The sequence below is a fragment of the Chaetodon trifascialis genome, chromosome 8 (genome assembly GCF_039877785.1).
Source record: "Chaetodon trifascialis isolate fChaTrf1 chromosome 8, fChaTrf1.hap1, whole genome shotgun sequence".
Taxonomy (NCBI): Eukaryota; Metazoa; Chordata; class Actinopteri; order Chaetodontiformes; family Chaetodontidae; genus Chaetodon; species Chaetodon trifascialis.
Genome location: NC_092063.1, coordinates 24554658 through 24570890, shown reverse-complemented (window position 1 = coordinate 24570890; position 16233 = coordinate 24554658). Strand labels below are relative to the sequence as shown.

Genomic DNA, 16233 nt, shown 5'->3' with positions numbered 1-16233 from the left:
CAAATCAGAATGAAATCATCAAAGTAATAACCTGTTGTATGCTAGTTTCTCATTATGATGACATATTGGGTGAACTCATTCCATGCTGCAGGACTTTTCCATGAAAATGAATTTGGGGAGTCTTAGTTTGTAGTGACAAATACAAAAGCATGCACCAAAATAAGATGGAGGAAGTTTGACATAAACTTTGAATTTCAATGATTTTTTTCGCAGAGATTTAGCAAATAAACTCAAAATATGTTGAGATAGAGTGCAGTCGTACTATGTTGAGGATAACGACACATGGTCATAAGAAATCATGTCATGAGAAACGGGTTATAATGGAGACACACATTTCTGCACAGTACCAGTGACTTGAAGTGCATTTATGTAAATCTGCACGAGAGGATGTGAAAATAAAACCTTTCTGAACTGAAAAATGTTGGAATGGATTGCAAGTCAAGTTGATGCACAGCTGCATTGAAGTCCAAAGACTGGGAGGAACTTGACTGAGTCTTCATTGAGTTCAGTCCAAAGCCACAGGAAGTCCAGACACTGCTGCTTTTCTGCTCCTGGCAGTAAAATTTCCACATCGTTCACAGTGCCTCATCTAGGGCAGGTTATTTGACCAGTGCGTGAACCCATTGTTTAATGTCATACCTGCAAAGGGAGGTCAGGTGAAACACAGTTACAGCTCTCAATCAGGACGTTTCTGTATTGTTGAAGGTGGGTGTTATGTCCAGCTTTAGCAAAGACACACATGGGAATAATTATGCTTTTTCTACTTTTCCTAAAATGTGTTTACTAAAGAAATACATAATCGTTGCAGTCTTGTATCTGTACATTACACCTTTGAGTTTCAGTGTTGCAGCGCTGGCTTGTGTTTTATGTTTGGCCAGGGTGTGTGTGATCTTTATCTACAGTCCACAGGTTTGCCTTCTAACCCATTTATGTGCAGCTCTGCATGTACACACTGAGCGTGTGTGCACCTGCCCATACAGTATGAGTAAATATGTGTGTCATTTTACCGGGATTCTTCTTTACATTTGAGTGGAGGATATTCATGCAGCGGAACAGCATGCCAGGCTGGTTGTGTGCTGTGTTTCTGGCAGCTTTATCAGAAGAATTGCTAACAGTGTCAGGCAGGCATTGTTAATGCTTCACAGGAATTCAGAAAATCTGCCCCTGTTAAATCTTTTACTTGAACCGGAGCCAAGATATTTATACACACATAGACATTTCGTGTGTGTGGGCGTGTGTAGGTGTGTGTGTAGGTGTGTGTGTGTGTGTGTGTGTGTGTGTGTGTGTGTGTGTGTGTGTGCATGTGTGTGCGTGTGCATGCGTGTGTGTGTGTGTATGGAAGGACTGCAGTCAGTTCTAGTGTCAGAATTCCTTTTAGAAAATCTTTTTTAAAATTATTCTAGTATTTAAAATTTGTCACAATCTATTTCGTCCCCAAACCATCAGATGGTAGAGATGTTAGATGATATATTCAATCTCTTTAGTAATTTGTTAATTATTGTTCCGTTTCTTTTTTTATTTATTTATTTATTTATTTTTTTTTTTTTCGAAGTGCACTCAGATATTACAGACAATCTCCAGAAATGAAAAGAAAAAGAAAATAGGGATATACTTCCAGAGGTACTGGTACCATACATAAATTGTCTCTCAGCCTATCTTCCTGTTATATCGGCTTATAGTCCACTTCTTTTTACTTTTGAAAAGATAAAAATAAAGTTTGCCTAATATGGTAACAACAAACAAGCAAAACCATGTGCATATTCATATATATCATCCTCGCACCTTTGCATATCCACTTACGCACACACTTACTTACACACATGTACCATAAAATAAAACAAAGTAGGGAATAATAAACGTGTAACTATATACATCCAGAGAGAGATAAAGTAGAGGGAGCAAACAGCAGTTTGGCTTCATACCTTCATAAACATACTATAATGGTCAAATCATGCACCGAGGCGAATGTATTTGAGATAGACACAAAATAAAATAAAATAAAAAAAACAAAACAATTTCCTTCAATGCATTGTCATAACAAAGTCGGGTCTCAGGGGTCCAATATACTGCATCCATTTTTCGCAGCATTGTAAGAAGTAACCCATCTTAAGTTTTAGCGAGAAGGTGATCTTTTCCATCTTATATATTTCAAAAGTCACATCTATCCAATCGTTTAAAGTAGGCCCCAAAGGCGTCATCCATCTTTTAGTATTGTTCCGTTTCTTAACACTGTAAATCCTGATTTACTGTTTACTGTTGAATGGGATTTTTTAAAAGGTGTCATTCAATATGCAGACAGCTGTGCAACAGTAGCCATGTCACTGCTCTATACCAGAGGAAAACTACCACAGTACCTTTATACTGCTCTAAAATATGGGTTGACTGAGAGCCAATCATTTTGTCATGAACAAGACAAGAACAATGAGAGAACATGTTTTGACCAGGAGGTGCTCTCCTTTTTGTATTGACGAGGCCTTCTGAGCAGCTCTCTTTGCAAAAGGCTCAATAGTAACCGTCACCTACACATGAGCGGCTCATGTGATGATAATAATGCAGCTTAATGCATAATCATGCCAGTACTTAGTCACCGATCTTACTCTCTGAGCGCTTTAAAGATCAAACCCTTTGCATATAGGAGGGGTCCAAAGCTGTGAAATAAACTTGTTAGAGCTAATATATGCATTTGCCTCTCCAAGCCATTCCTTTAATACTCTCAATGTGCACTCCCAGCTTCGTCCCCCATGATAACGGCAGCTGAAGTTACACTGAAATTAAACTGAACTAGTTCGTTTCCATGGCTCCAGCAATTTTAACACATATGAGCATACAGAAGGAGCTGCTGTAGCAATCATGTGATCTCTGATCAGGTCAGGCACTGAATGTTCGAGGTGAGGGAGCAGTGTGCAGTAGAGTGTCCGTCTCGCCTGCAGTACTTTATGTTTCATCTGTGTCTCTGTGCCTGCTTATGGATAGATGTGAGCAAGCTAGTAAACGTTTGCTATAACTAAACTGTTGAAGTGCAAAGGTTTTTCTTGCTCTGGTGTCTTTGGCAGTTAGCAAACACCCAGGCCGTCAAGTACTGACACTTTGTCATGCCAATCGGTGTCTCAATTAACTCGACACACTGAGCAGGGTGACATAGGATAAAGAGGAGGAAAGGAAGAAATTATCTCTGGGACAGTCTGAGCAGTTGCTTTGGACATTAAGTTGTGTCCTGGGTTTGTTTCCAGTGGCCTTAGTAGAAAGTCCAGTGCGTTTCCTGCAGATGCTAAAGGGGACCTATGAGATGTGTGGGGTAGTCACAAAGCGCCGTGTTCGAAGCTCTGGGAATGAAAGATATCACAGTCATCTGTGTGATGGAGATACGCGTTTTCTGAAGATGATGAATATGATTCCATTTAAAACCGTCCAAGTCTTTCCCATCATGCCTCAACATGCTGCTGCGCTGGTGTTTTGTGAGCATCCACAGAGTGAAAGGCCCCCCCGGTATCTCTGTCAAAATCTCTGTCCCATATCAGTCACTGTGTGCTGCTGATAACGGAGCATCTGTTCTTCATGCAGGCACAGGAGTCGTTGTATTTCAACATGTTCCATGTGTCTGAACATTTCTCCAGCACTCCATGTAAAAAGATTTTCTGCTCATTTCTTCAGCCTCTGTCATTGCTGCTACCCCTGCCTGCTTCCCCGCATTTGTCTCCCTCCGTCTCCGTAGTCTTCTCATATAGTGAGATGTACAGTATGTGAATTTTGGAACATTCCTCTGTGTGTGGAGTCAAATGTGTATTTAAATGTTGTATGTCACAGACTCTGGTGGTTGGTATATAAGCTCGGCTGAACCCCTTTCTGAGCCTCTTCATTTTGTTTGGAAAATTGGTCTAGGTTTTCTGTTCCTTTGTCAGTTTCGCTTTCCCGTAATTTATCTCATTGTCTTCCTCCCCCTATACACTTGCTGTCTCCCTTGTCTAACCCTGATGAGGCCTGTTGTTCAGAATCAGTGATGCAGAGAGGCTGTTTACATGGGTGAGGGAGAGTTTGAGGGAGACGGACCAGAACATTTTACAGTTATAGTTAACGTGCTTCTTCTTCTTCTTCTTCTTCTTCTTCTTCTTCTTCTTCTTCTTCTTCTTCTTCTTCTTCTTCTTCTTCTGACACCTAAGTCCATTAAGGCAATTACTGTCCAGGATGTCAAGCAGTGTCTCAAAAATGAAACCATGACAATGATCTTACTACATGTAATCCAACATTCTTCTGTGTAGCCAGGCATGCTGTCTATGAGGAAGACTTGAGATTTAAGTTTGTGCTGCAGAAGCTCAGGGAATGAGAAGAGATTCCATAGCTAAAAAACACTACGATGACATTATACTCTCTGACACTTTCTACAAGACATCTGTGTTAGTATCAGCTGATGGAATAAGCTAATAGTGGCTAATGTATTTGCTTGGCTAATTTATTGGTGTAGAGACAGTTATACAGCTTTATCATTGTCTTCAGTCCATTTGGCTGTGCCGGATGGATTTTTTTGTTTATTTTGTTTGCTTGCTACTCAGAACTGTTGATAATGAGGCGTTCAAGTACATGAGACAGATGGTAGAGGTGGGAATGATTCCTATTCCTACGATTTGTGGCAGTTTACGTCACCATACAACTCGAGAGCGTTGGACAGTTGATGTCATAGGCGTTAAAATATTTACAATATGAATTTATAATATAGCGCTATATCCACTGAATTTGGGTTTAACCAGCTTGAATGACAGAGTTTGGCTGACATGAAGCAGAGAAGTGACTGTTGTGCTGTGGCTAGCTAGTTATTTAGGTTAACATTAGCTCTGTGAGTTGTTGGAAATGCTTGAAGAAGTCTCCACTGACTTTTGATTATTTCCAGATCAGATCACAACAGTATATATGTGTGTGTGTGTGTGTGTGACATGTAACCCTTGAATATTGTTGGCTGGTCAGTTTACTGAATCCAAGCACATAAATACACTGTTCACAACATCCCTTACAGTTTAGCTTTTGTGTTAATGAACAGTTACAGTAACTCAGATATGACATGAACGCAGCATAAGTGGCGTGTGTCCTTGTAGGTGTTGAGTTGAAATTGAGTGGACCGCACACAATTACCACAGTTTTGAAGTGCACCCATTCATATTAGTACAGAGTCCAATCACATCATGTAAACACCAATGTGGCTTCATCCAACTTCTTCTTTCACCTTATTAGCCAACAAATAAGTGAAAAAACAGGGCAGTGTGCCTTTAAAGCATGTTCTTACTTCTTAGAAAGTTCTGTTGGATAGCATAGCCCAGTGTTTCCCAACCACTGTGCCGCAGCACATAAGTGTGCCGTGAGAAATTATCAGGTGTGCCGTGGAAGATTATCCAATCTTCCTGTGTGTCTTTCTTCAACTCCTGCAAGAATATCAGCTTTTTGTTCAACTAAACAGGCCCAGGTTTCACACTGAGTCAGTAAATTGAGACTAGATTTTCATTATATTTCTATAAATCCACTTTTTGTGACATTTTTGTTTGGTGGTGTGCCTTGTGATTTTTCTAATGTAAAATGTGTGCCGTGGCTCAAAGAGGTTGGGAAACACTGGCATAGGTACATATATCCACATCATGTTATATATATTTCAAGAATACTTTGGATTAGAGTTGGGCAGTATCCAAATTTTGATACCGTCAAACTTTCCCCACATTTTCCCGGGGTATACAGTATTACCGTGACTAATCAAAAATCACTTTGCAGGGCAGCGTGACATGCGCGCAGTTCAGACGGTCAATGCTCACGCGAAGAAGCACCAGTCCTAACTTGTAGCATACCAGATTGACGGGGAGAAACTCAGTTAAAAGCCTCTACCAAGCACTGCCACCCAAACGAAACATAATTCATACCCCACTAAATTATATGCGCATGTAACGAAAATAGCGCATGTCAAAGGTACAGCACCTGCTGATTTCACCACTTCACGCAAACCACCAAAGCCCGGTATCACATGAAAGTGGAGAGTCTGATGATCACGAAGATGTCTGCCTCCTCACTGTGCGACGAAAACTCGGCGAGCTAGCAGCCAAAGAGTAGCAGAAAAAAAAATAAACTAAATCATAAAGTATGTTTTATCTTTGCTGTTTTTGTGGTCAAAAGTTATATTCCAGCCCGAGACGCTGCTAATGTCTCCTCCTATGACTCTGTGTTAGTTTGAGATCAATCACGAAGGTCCTGCTAGTTTAAATAAAAAGGAGGGGGGTTCTAGAGTGGAGGGAGCGCTCTTCATGCGATAACCTATCTCTGGGCTTACTTCCTTCTGGATCGTCATTGGTGTTTCTATGGTGAATGTGGGCGGGTTGCTGAGCTATTGACCAGCGTAACCACGCAGTTAGTTTCACCGCTCCGTCTCATGAATGAGCAGAGCGCTCACAGAGGACTCTGCTGAGCAGCCCAAGGTGTTATTTTACTGTTTCATTTGTATTTCGTCCTTTTATGAGAGCTAAGAACAATAGCAAGCAGAAAAAAGGCAGAAAAACTGTTTTCAACCGAGGAGTTTCTCCGTGTGCTTGGACCAGATAACGGTACTCTGCCCAGACGCGCCCATATGAGCGCCTGGACATACTTGTGTTAAAACATCTGTAAAACTGCTCAGGTTCATTTTTTTAGCATGTAATTTTGCACAGTCACCTTTTTCTCCAGCAAAAATTCAACCAGATACATTGAACGGAGTGGACTTCATTTTTGTTATGACGATGCTACAATTATGTTAGACCCCTATAGACCTATATGCGCAGCATTTTTTTTAATGACAGTAATGAAACTGATACCGTTGCTATTTTTAGATACCGCGGGATACTTTATTACCGGATTACCGCTCAACCCTACTTTGGATTCTTTTGAAGTCTGAGTCTCGAATTAAACAATGTAATTAAATGAAATGATTGCTGCTGCTCACATGTTAAGTTGGTGACACAATGAGTCAAATAATCATTTATAATTAGAATGAACAATTATCCTTTATTTCTTCCCTCCATCCCTCCTCTTCCAGCTCTCAGTGTGTATGGACAGGAGCTCCCATCTGGCCCTCATGGCTGCACGGAGGGAAGCTGTTACCCTGCGACAGGAAACCTTCTGATTGGACGAGCTGTCAACCTCTCCGCCACCTCTACTTGTGGCCTGGATGGGCCAGAGCACTACTGCATTGTCAGCCATCTGCAGGTCAGGACACACATGAACAGACAGTCAAGGTGGACTATATAGATATTCAATGAATGCATCAGCATTTGTGCTCTGAGCACTAACAAATGGTCATGATGGCTTATTCTCATTTTACATTCATACTGTCTCACAATATAACTCCAAATTGCCACTCCTTCTAGCAATTTCTCATGTATCCTCAATTTAACTCCGTCATCTGCCTGCTCCGTCTGTGCAGTCAATGCGATGGTTTTGTTTGTTCTCGCTTTCATACATTCGTCCATCAGTCTCCACTCGTCCATCTTCATTTGTTCATCTGTCTGTTTGTTTGTAGCCCGGTTTCTATGAGCAAGGCCCCCGAACACTACCCACTCTTTCAGCTTCGGGCCCCAGGTGTAGACATACAAGTCAGCCACGCCTTGGTCACACACATTCCCTCCATCTCTCTGTGTCTCTTATCTCTTGCTGTTTTTACTTTCAATCACTCAGTGAGTCAAGTGTCAGTGGAGACCAGTAACAGCCAATGAAAGCTGACTACAAGAGAGGACATCCAGCGGCACGCTTGATGAGAGCTCTATTTTTTAAAGTTTAAAAATTAAAAACCTTCTAAAATAGCTGATGTGATTTTGGATTTTGGGGACTTTTTAATTGCAGTCTTTACCTCAGCAATATAAAATAAGATAAAAAAAAAAGTATATTACATAAAAATGAGAATGGATTAAATGAAATTATACCAGAGCAATAAACTCAAACTAGACAAATTCCCCTCGGCGGGAAATTTGGAGAGTGATACAGTGCGCAAACGCCGGGCCGTATGCGTGCCAAGTGTTCAGCATCAGCGACATTGCTAAGCTGACATTAGCATGTCAAATAACACATTAAAAACCTCTGAACCACCATTAGAATGCCTTTGCCAATCATTTTAACGTATGTTAGCATGTTAGCATTAGCATGCTAACATTAGCATGTCAAATAACACATTAAAAAAATTTTAAACTACGCGCTATCGTGATGAATCGACCACAGATTTTAAGTTTTAACATCCACTTTCTCACATAAAATAATCTTAAAACCACATTCTGTACTACTAAAACAGCAGTATTTCCAAACTTGTAACTTATAGTTGTGAGTCCTCTCCTCCGGCATCGTTGCGACGAAATGCATTCTGGGATACGTGGTTGCCGCAAGTCCGCACAAGTCACCATCCGATGCATACTCGATAAAGTGGGAGGGGCAAGAACACATCCGGGTATTTGAGTGTACTTGTCGAGATGCGGACATGAGAATTGGAACAGTACTTGGACTCAGAGTGATGACGTTGTTCAAGTACACAAGAACACAAGTACAGAGAAGAACGCATATTGAGAAATGGCTATATACAACTCACTAGTTGGTAGCTTGGCTGTGGCTGGTTAGCATGTCACTACAGAGCTTAATGGAGAACTGGTCATTTGACTGAGCTGCACAGCTGCAGCTAAAGCTACATATCGTCGCTGTCCGATAAAAAACACGTATCTCCACTTTTAACGATTTTGACTTTCCATTGGCTAAGGAATATTCACATTCTCCCCCAGCAACAGGTAGCATTGGGGATCCAAGTGACCAATGGAAAGACGTTTTTAACACGTATCTCCATTGGGTGTCAGAAGTGTCCATCAATGCGCGTATCTCCCGCCTCTGGCGTTGCCTGTATATCAGATGATTTGTCATGTCCGTAAACACAGACTGTATACCGTCAGTACTTGGCAGACTTATTATAGCATCTAACGCTAGGCTAATGTTGTCCTTGCATCGAGCGATGCCGTTCAAAAACTTTTTATAACCATGACAGTGTTGTTTACGTTAGATTACTGACCGAGATGTATTCATTGACGTCTTATGTGTCTGTTATGTGCACTGTTTTCTCCTTTTCAGGCTAGACATGTCTCTCACGTCAGAGGAGCTATGTGCAATAGCAAAAGTAAAATACAGTAGAGCAGTTGAGGCAGAGAGGAGGGTCAGCAGCAGTGACGTGATAGACGATAAACTCTGTGATTTCCTTGAACCGAGTCAGACTGATGCATGTGCGTTAATACAGTATTAGATGACTCTTCGCCTATATGGACTAATCTGATTTCAACACAAAATACCAAAAAAATCTTAGATTAGGGTAATGTGCTATGTCGAAATGTAGGATAGCCTGCTATCAATAGTTTACGGATTTAGTGGGACATGAACGGGAGACTCGAGGCTTGTAAATGACTGGACATCATTGGAACGCATTATTTAAAAAACACGTATGTCCAATGTCACTCACAACAACGCACGTAAATCCGATTAAAATACTAAACGGGTTGCTAATTACCGTGTAACTATAGGTTTTCATTTTGAGTCCTAAGTGTGTCTAATTACTGTGTTTTGGGTTTAATTTGTAAGTTAATTGATGAGTAAAACACTTTTTTCATGCTCCTGAAAAAAACGAGTTTTGGAGATACGTGCTTTTTATCGGACAGCGACGATATGTGTGTGTGTTGGAGAGGCACTCAGGCTCAGAGGTTGCCATGGCAACTTGAGATCAGGCCACCTGCGGGTCTGTGAGAGTCTGAGAAACGTCTGAATTTGGCCTCTGCGCACCCTCCGAACAAACAGTATGCCGGAGCAGTAGCCCCTTGAAAAAGGGGGAGATTTTTTCGCATTTTTCGGCTCGTCCCATTCATTTCTTATGGGATTTTTTCGAAGAACAATAGTGGTTCAGTGCTTTGCAAGCACTGTATCACTATTTACAAGCAACAAATACAGATACAGTACCCACAACCAGTGTTCTACTTGAACTAATAGAGCAACACCATCTCAAGCAAAGTGACATTGTGGTGACATTAGTTGCAGCAAGGCAGGAAAATATTGTAGTATATGTAAGGGTGAAACGATACTGCCAGACAGAACAGTGTACACCAGAAGATGTTGTAGTATTATTGTGCAATCAAACTTAGAGTTTTCAGTGTTCATTTCAAGATATGATGCAGTACATTCTGCAGTAAACAGTATAATATATTAAGTTATGTATGCCATATGAAATTACAATCAGTATTTGCAGATCAAGGTTTCAAGTGCTCTTCACACTGCACCTATGTGGGATGATCCAGTGACTCCACATTATAAACACAACTTTCAGTTTTTAGGGTTCAGACGTTCAGACTCAGTTTAGACTTGTGTGCAGCTGAGCTTAAACATAGGTGTGGGACGAGTATAAATGGCAGCAGAAAACAGTTTAACAGAGAATGTAGCAATGATTTCTCCCAACCCTCTGTAGGCTGATATTGCATTTCCAGCATGAATCCAATCTCAGATATTTCTGTGAAATAAACAGACACAGATACCGCTGTAGACACAGATAGCAGCCATAGTTCGCTCTCCTATGATGCTTCCACAGTCTCTCCTTCACCTCTGCAGTATGCAGCTCTTGTTTTCTATCTGCCCTTACTTGACAGAAATCCTGACATGCTCAACATCATGTTGACATTCACTTCTCTTGCATCCGCACACGACATGCGTTTCCATGCGTCTACATGTATGTGCCTGTGTTTCCATTGCCTCAGGGCAGGAACATCCAACAGTGTCAACTTCCAGGTGAACATGATTGACATTCTCTGATGGGTGAGAGGCCCTCTACTACAATAAGGGGCAGGATATAGGGACAACCTGTCCCACCCTAAATCCAGGTGTGGACCATTGCTGGCCTGTTAGAGGCCCACACCAAACATTTGTCTCACTGCCTTTAAATGTCCTGAAGTTCATCAATCACTTGTGTTTGACATCCTGCTGTGTTTTGTTCCTTGTGAGATCAGATTGCATAGGTTTTTTTTGCATAGTTGTGTCCCAGGAGAAGCAGTGCATTTAGGGAGTAACTGCCAAGCCAATTGTGTTGAAGAGATTTAAAGAGGCCCTTGTTTGGCCCTTAGACCCACCTGGCAGAGTGGAACTAAAACTGTAACTTTAGTCAAGAGATAGCAACACGAAAAGTAAAGAAGGAGATGGGAAAACAGGGGATGGCAAGTCACAAAAAAGAAAGGACAATGGTGAAAGTCAGACACATGGAGGCAATCGAACAAAGTGAGAAAGTGTATTAACAGCAGGGAAATATCTGTTTCAGAGCTGCAACTTAGCTGGAAAGGAAATTGAATGAGGGAGGTGGGGTGTGCTTTTTTTTTTTAAAGCCACCATCGTAGTGTGACAAAGACGTGTTTTCAAATCAACATCAGACTTACATCAGTGTATTGTTGGAGCAGAAAGCCTTATAGTTGAGCTGACCAGGCTTGACTAATGGGAGATAAATAAGAGCTCAGAGGAGGGAGGGAGGGTCTTAAAGCCACACGAGTTTAGACCAACTGAAGCTTTACAGTGCCCCTGAAAGAGAAGATGAATAGGAATCAGATGGGGATCTTACTCATATGAACATGAACCTGAAGTTGATCTTGCTGTTGAACCTCATTTCCTGTAAATGTGATAAAGCTTCAGCGAATGCGCAGTGCTGTTGCAGAAAGGTTTTCTCATGACGGCTCATAGTGAGGGGATGGATGGGCTACTTTGCAGAGCAAAGGAATGCCCTCTTCAGTTACCACAGTCGGACGTGAGGGTTTGGGTGATTTATGCCGGGATTAGGGAAGGTAGGTGAAGAAGGCAAGCATGATGAAAAAACACACACTCTCACATGTACAAGGAGGCGTGTGTGCACATGTGGTCACACGCATCCACATACACATCCACAAACACACACCACTTCCAGCACACTTTAGGCATTCCTTTTCAACTCTCAGCCGTCTCTTTAACAGTCGTGTTGTTGTTAGCAGCTTAATCACCCTTGACAACAACCTAATTAAGAAACGCTGCCCTGGAATCCACTGTTTCTCTCCCTCATCTGCCTGTTTACCCCCTGTCCCCCTCCCTGCTCCCCTCTTCATGGCCCCCTCTCAGGCGCACCCCCTGTTCACCCTCTCAGCATCTCCCTCGCTCTGTGCCGGCCCCCTCCTTTGTCTGTCGCCCATGCTGAGTTGTTTGAAACCCCTCTCCTCTGCATACCCACTTCTCTCACCTGCACCTTTCTTTCTCTAACCCCTTCTAGCTTTTCTAGTACACTCCTTCATTCAAGCTCTTGCTCTTGGCCTTGGTCCCCACATTCTTGTATCTTTCCCATGCCCCCTGGCTTCAAGCTCTTCCTCCTCCTCTGTCCTCTGCCTCATCAATGTCAGCTTTTCACCAGCTAACTGCATTTCCCCTTCTTTCTTCGTTCATCCTCCCCTTCCATTCATGTCAGGACCTCACTGTGCCCTTGCATTTCTCATAATCCTCATCTTGACCATTGAATCTGCAGATAATAATCCTGAATAGTTATGTCAGTCTGTACGTCCTCTGGGTACTCACCAGGGTGCACAGAGATTTTGACATTGATGCATATTTATTTTATCCATCTACAAATGAGTGTAGTCTGCTGACATCCTGTTTTAGATGATAGATTGTTAGCAATGCTAGCAGTATGACACTCAGTCAAGCAGTCCACGAGGTTGACATTTGTAGATGGACTGCCATGAAATTTGGTACAGATGCTCCCTCGTGATGAAGTGTAAGAACTTTGATTTTTCCATTACTTTCCCATGAACCTCACCTGTACTTTATGTTTAGAGCTAATGAGTCAATATTAGCATGCGCACATGCTAAACAAAGACGATGAACATGGTAAACATTAAATATGCTCTAACGCATTAGCATTTAGGTTAAAGCACTGCCTCAGAGAGCTCCCAGTGTTTGAAGCACCTATGTCTATTTTTTTTGCCCTTTATCCTGATCCTCACACCTGCCTCCACTTCTCCTCTCTTCCTCCCCCTCTTTTACTTCTTTCTTTCTTCTCTCTACCACAAAGCATTTGAATCTTTTGACCCAGCTGAGGCACAATCGAGTCCCCTCTGGCTTTTGTCCCATTCACACTAGTATTGACACACCAGTGCACATTGCACACATTATTTCAGCCTGACATATGAAAGCCGCAGTCTGAGGAAACAGATCTATAGTACACTGTACAATACGTACAAGGCACAATCTGTGTAGCTCCATTTCACGATGCGTACAGTCGATGATAGGATTACAGCAAATTATATTGTTGATGTAAATGTGCATTTTCTGCCTCGACAGGAGTCAGACAAGTGTTTTGAGTGTAACTCCCAGCATCGCTATGACCCGTACCGCCACAGAAACAGCCACCGCATTGAAAACGTCATCTACCTCATGGACAGTAATGGAGACAACACCTGGTGGCAGTCTGTCAACGGTGTGTGTGCATTTGTGCTGTGTGTATTGACTCTTACTGTAACAGCGCACAAACACATGGTCAGTGTGTTCATTGTGCTGATTGCCTCTGTCCTACGTGTGTAAGTCTGCAGAATGTGTTTGTTCTTGTTGTTGTGTACACATTTTTACAGGGGTTTTACAAAGTCATGACTTGAATGTCTGTATCCAGACTACTTGAGAATGCTGATGCGATGCAGTCATATAAGAACAGAGAAAAGGTAGCTTCATACTGTATTGTAGAGCAGTGTCCCCACAGTGTCTCTGACAGTCACTCAGTATAGCAGACAGTGACTGTAGGAGATGAGACATGTCCTTCATTTGTGTTGTTATGGCACTGAGTGACACTTATTTCCTCCACAGGACAAGAGAATGTCAGCATCAGACTGAACCTGGAGGCTGAATTCCACTTCACACACCTCATCATGAAGTTCAAGGTACGCGCATGTTTTTACATGTGTGGGGGTGCCAGTGTGTATGTGTGTGTTTGTGGACCTCTGTTGCCTGGACTGTATGTTCTTAAGCATGTCAGGGTGCATATTTGTCTGGGTGTGCGTTTGTTGTGTACACTCAGAAGTTGGATGGCTGCATTGCATCAGGTTGGATTCCTGATCCTCCTGTTGGTAAAGCAAGCATGAAGCTAAAGGTCCAGAGAAATCAGTCTGATGATGTGTCTTCTGATTCCAAATGCCACACATTCCCTTCTCTCTTTTCCTCCTCAGACTTTCCGACCTGCAGCTATGATCATTGAGCGTTCGGCTGATTTTGGCCGCACGTGGCGTCCATACCGCTACTTTGCCTCAAACTGTACAAAGACCTTCCCCAGCATCCCAGCCAATGGCCTGCACCACATCAACGACATCATCTGTGAGGAACGCTACTCCGACATCGAGCCCTCCACTAATGGAGAGGTAAGAAGTGGACGAGGTGCAGAGAGCAGCAATAGCAGCTCAGACACATGTTAGACTGGGAGGAAAGAGTGTCTGTCAAAATAAAAGGCTGGAATTAGACATTGGTCCAGATGCAGACTTGATGCTCTAGTGAAGCAGAGCGGTGTGTGTGGGATCGAACCAAAATACACTACAATGTCTGCGTTCATGGTAATGAAAGAACGTGTCACCCACTGCAGCAGTGAGGCTCACTGATGTTTTTTAACCGTTTGTGGACAACAATGGAGCTCTATAGTACAGAAGGATATACCACCACAATCCCTTGAGTAGATACATTCATTGTTGCTTTTGTTTTTTTCACGAGATGGGATTTATTGACAATAAAAAAATAGAGAATATCAGCAGATTTATTCTTTCAGGTAAAACTGGAGATTCTTGAAGGATAATCTGTATTAACATAAGTGTTGCTGGGAAGAAGAGATGAGATGAACACACAAATACCAGCGAAATCTGAAAGAAGTGGTTCTGTAAAAGCAACCAGTAATTTGACAGATGAGCACAAGTGACTTTGACTTTTGATGCTTTAGCTGATTTGTTGTCACTATGGTAACAGCACATTTGGTTGAATTCTACAGCAAACACTGGTTGAGCACCTACTTTGTCAGCAAACAAGTCTGTGGCGTATCTGTTTACTGTGCAGCGTGAGAGTTGCTTTCCACACAACAGCAGGACACTGTATATAGCATTGGATACCTTGCTGGCCTGCAGCCGATCACCTGCAGCTCCTCATTTAACATCTCACTAAAAAAAGTGGTTGTATGAAGATAACTGTCTAAATCTAAGTAACTATGCATGTTTTCATAAAAACAAAGGGCCGTTTGAGGATAGTGAGGGAATGCAAGAATATTGTGCTGACAATAACTGTTGTAGCTAAAAAAAAAAAAAAATGTTCTTCTGTTCAAGGTCATTTATAAAGTTTTGGATCCCGCCATTCATGTGAAAGACCCCTACAGCCTGGACATTCAAGGTCAGTGCAGACTTTTAACTCTGGACCACTAACGGTCAACAGCAGCACAGCATAGTGTGCCTGATATTATTATTGATACTGATTTCCAGAAAAAAACAAAAGATTGTGTGCAGTTTTGTACAGTAAATGTCTAACCTGTATTTCAGGCTCTGAAATCCACTTTGTATTCTGACAAACTTCGACTACAGAAAAAAAGATTTTTCCATCCGTACCTGCCTTCTGAACTGAAATGGGTTAATGTACAAAGAAAACTGTCAATCTGTTTTCTCCTTTTCAGAACTTTTGCGCATCACCAACCTGCGTATCAACTTCACCAAGCTTAACACTCTGGGAGACGACCTGCTGGACAGACGCTTTGATGTTCTGCAGAAATATTACTATGCCATCTATGAGCTGGTGGTCAGAGGGAGCTGCTTCTGTTACGGACATGCGTCAGAGTGCGCCCCGGTGCCAGGGGTCGACGTCCGGGAGAATGGCATGGTGAGCTAGCGGGCTGTCATCACCACATGTGCTGTGGGGCTAAAGAGAAACACAAGAAGAGCAAAAACTGTTTGTGTGAAAGTAGTTGAAACTGTCATGACAGTGCCTACACTTACCATCATTTCGCTGCATTGTGATTGGCCAGATCCACGGCCGCTGTGTATGCAAACATAATACAGAGGGCTTGAACTGCGAGCGCTGCCGAGATTTCCACAATGACCTGCCGTGGAGACCAGCAGAGGCGGAGAACCCACACACCTGCAGAGGTGGGACACACACACGCACGAACACACACACACACGGATGTCACAAAATCTTACAAAATTCTTGCATGAA

At 42.3% G+C, this 16233-nt stretch overlaps 1 protein-coding gene across 1 annotated transcript in view; it reads left to right on the top strand.

Moving 5' to 3' along the window:
* lamb2l (laminin, beta 2-like) overlaps positions 1-16233 on the top strand; it is a 61733-nt gene that overhangs the window by 18057 nt on the left and 27443 nt on the right. The window contains exons 3-9 of the mRNA XM_070968281.1: positions 7037-7206; positions 13348-13483; positions 13864-13937; positions 14223-14411; positions 15354-15417; positions 15695-15897; positions 16043-16163. Of these exons, the coding sequence (XP_070824382.1) occupies positions 7037-7206; positions 13348-13483; positions 13864-13937; positions 14223-14411; positions 15354-15417; positions 15695-15897; positions 16043-16163 (957 nt within the window). The remainder of the gene's footprint in view (positions 1-7036; positions 7207-13347; positions 13484-13863; positions 13938-14222; positions 14412-15353; positions 15418-15694; positions 15898-16042; positions 16164-16233) is intronic.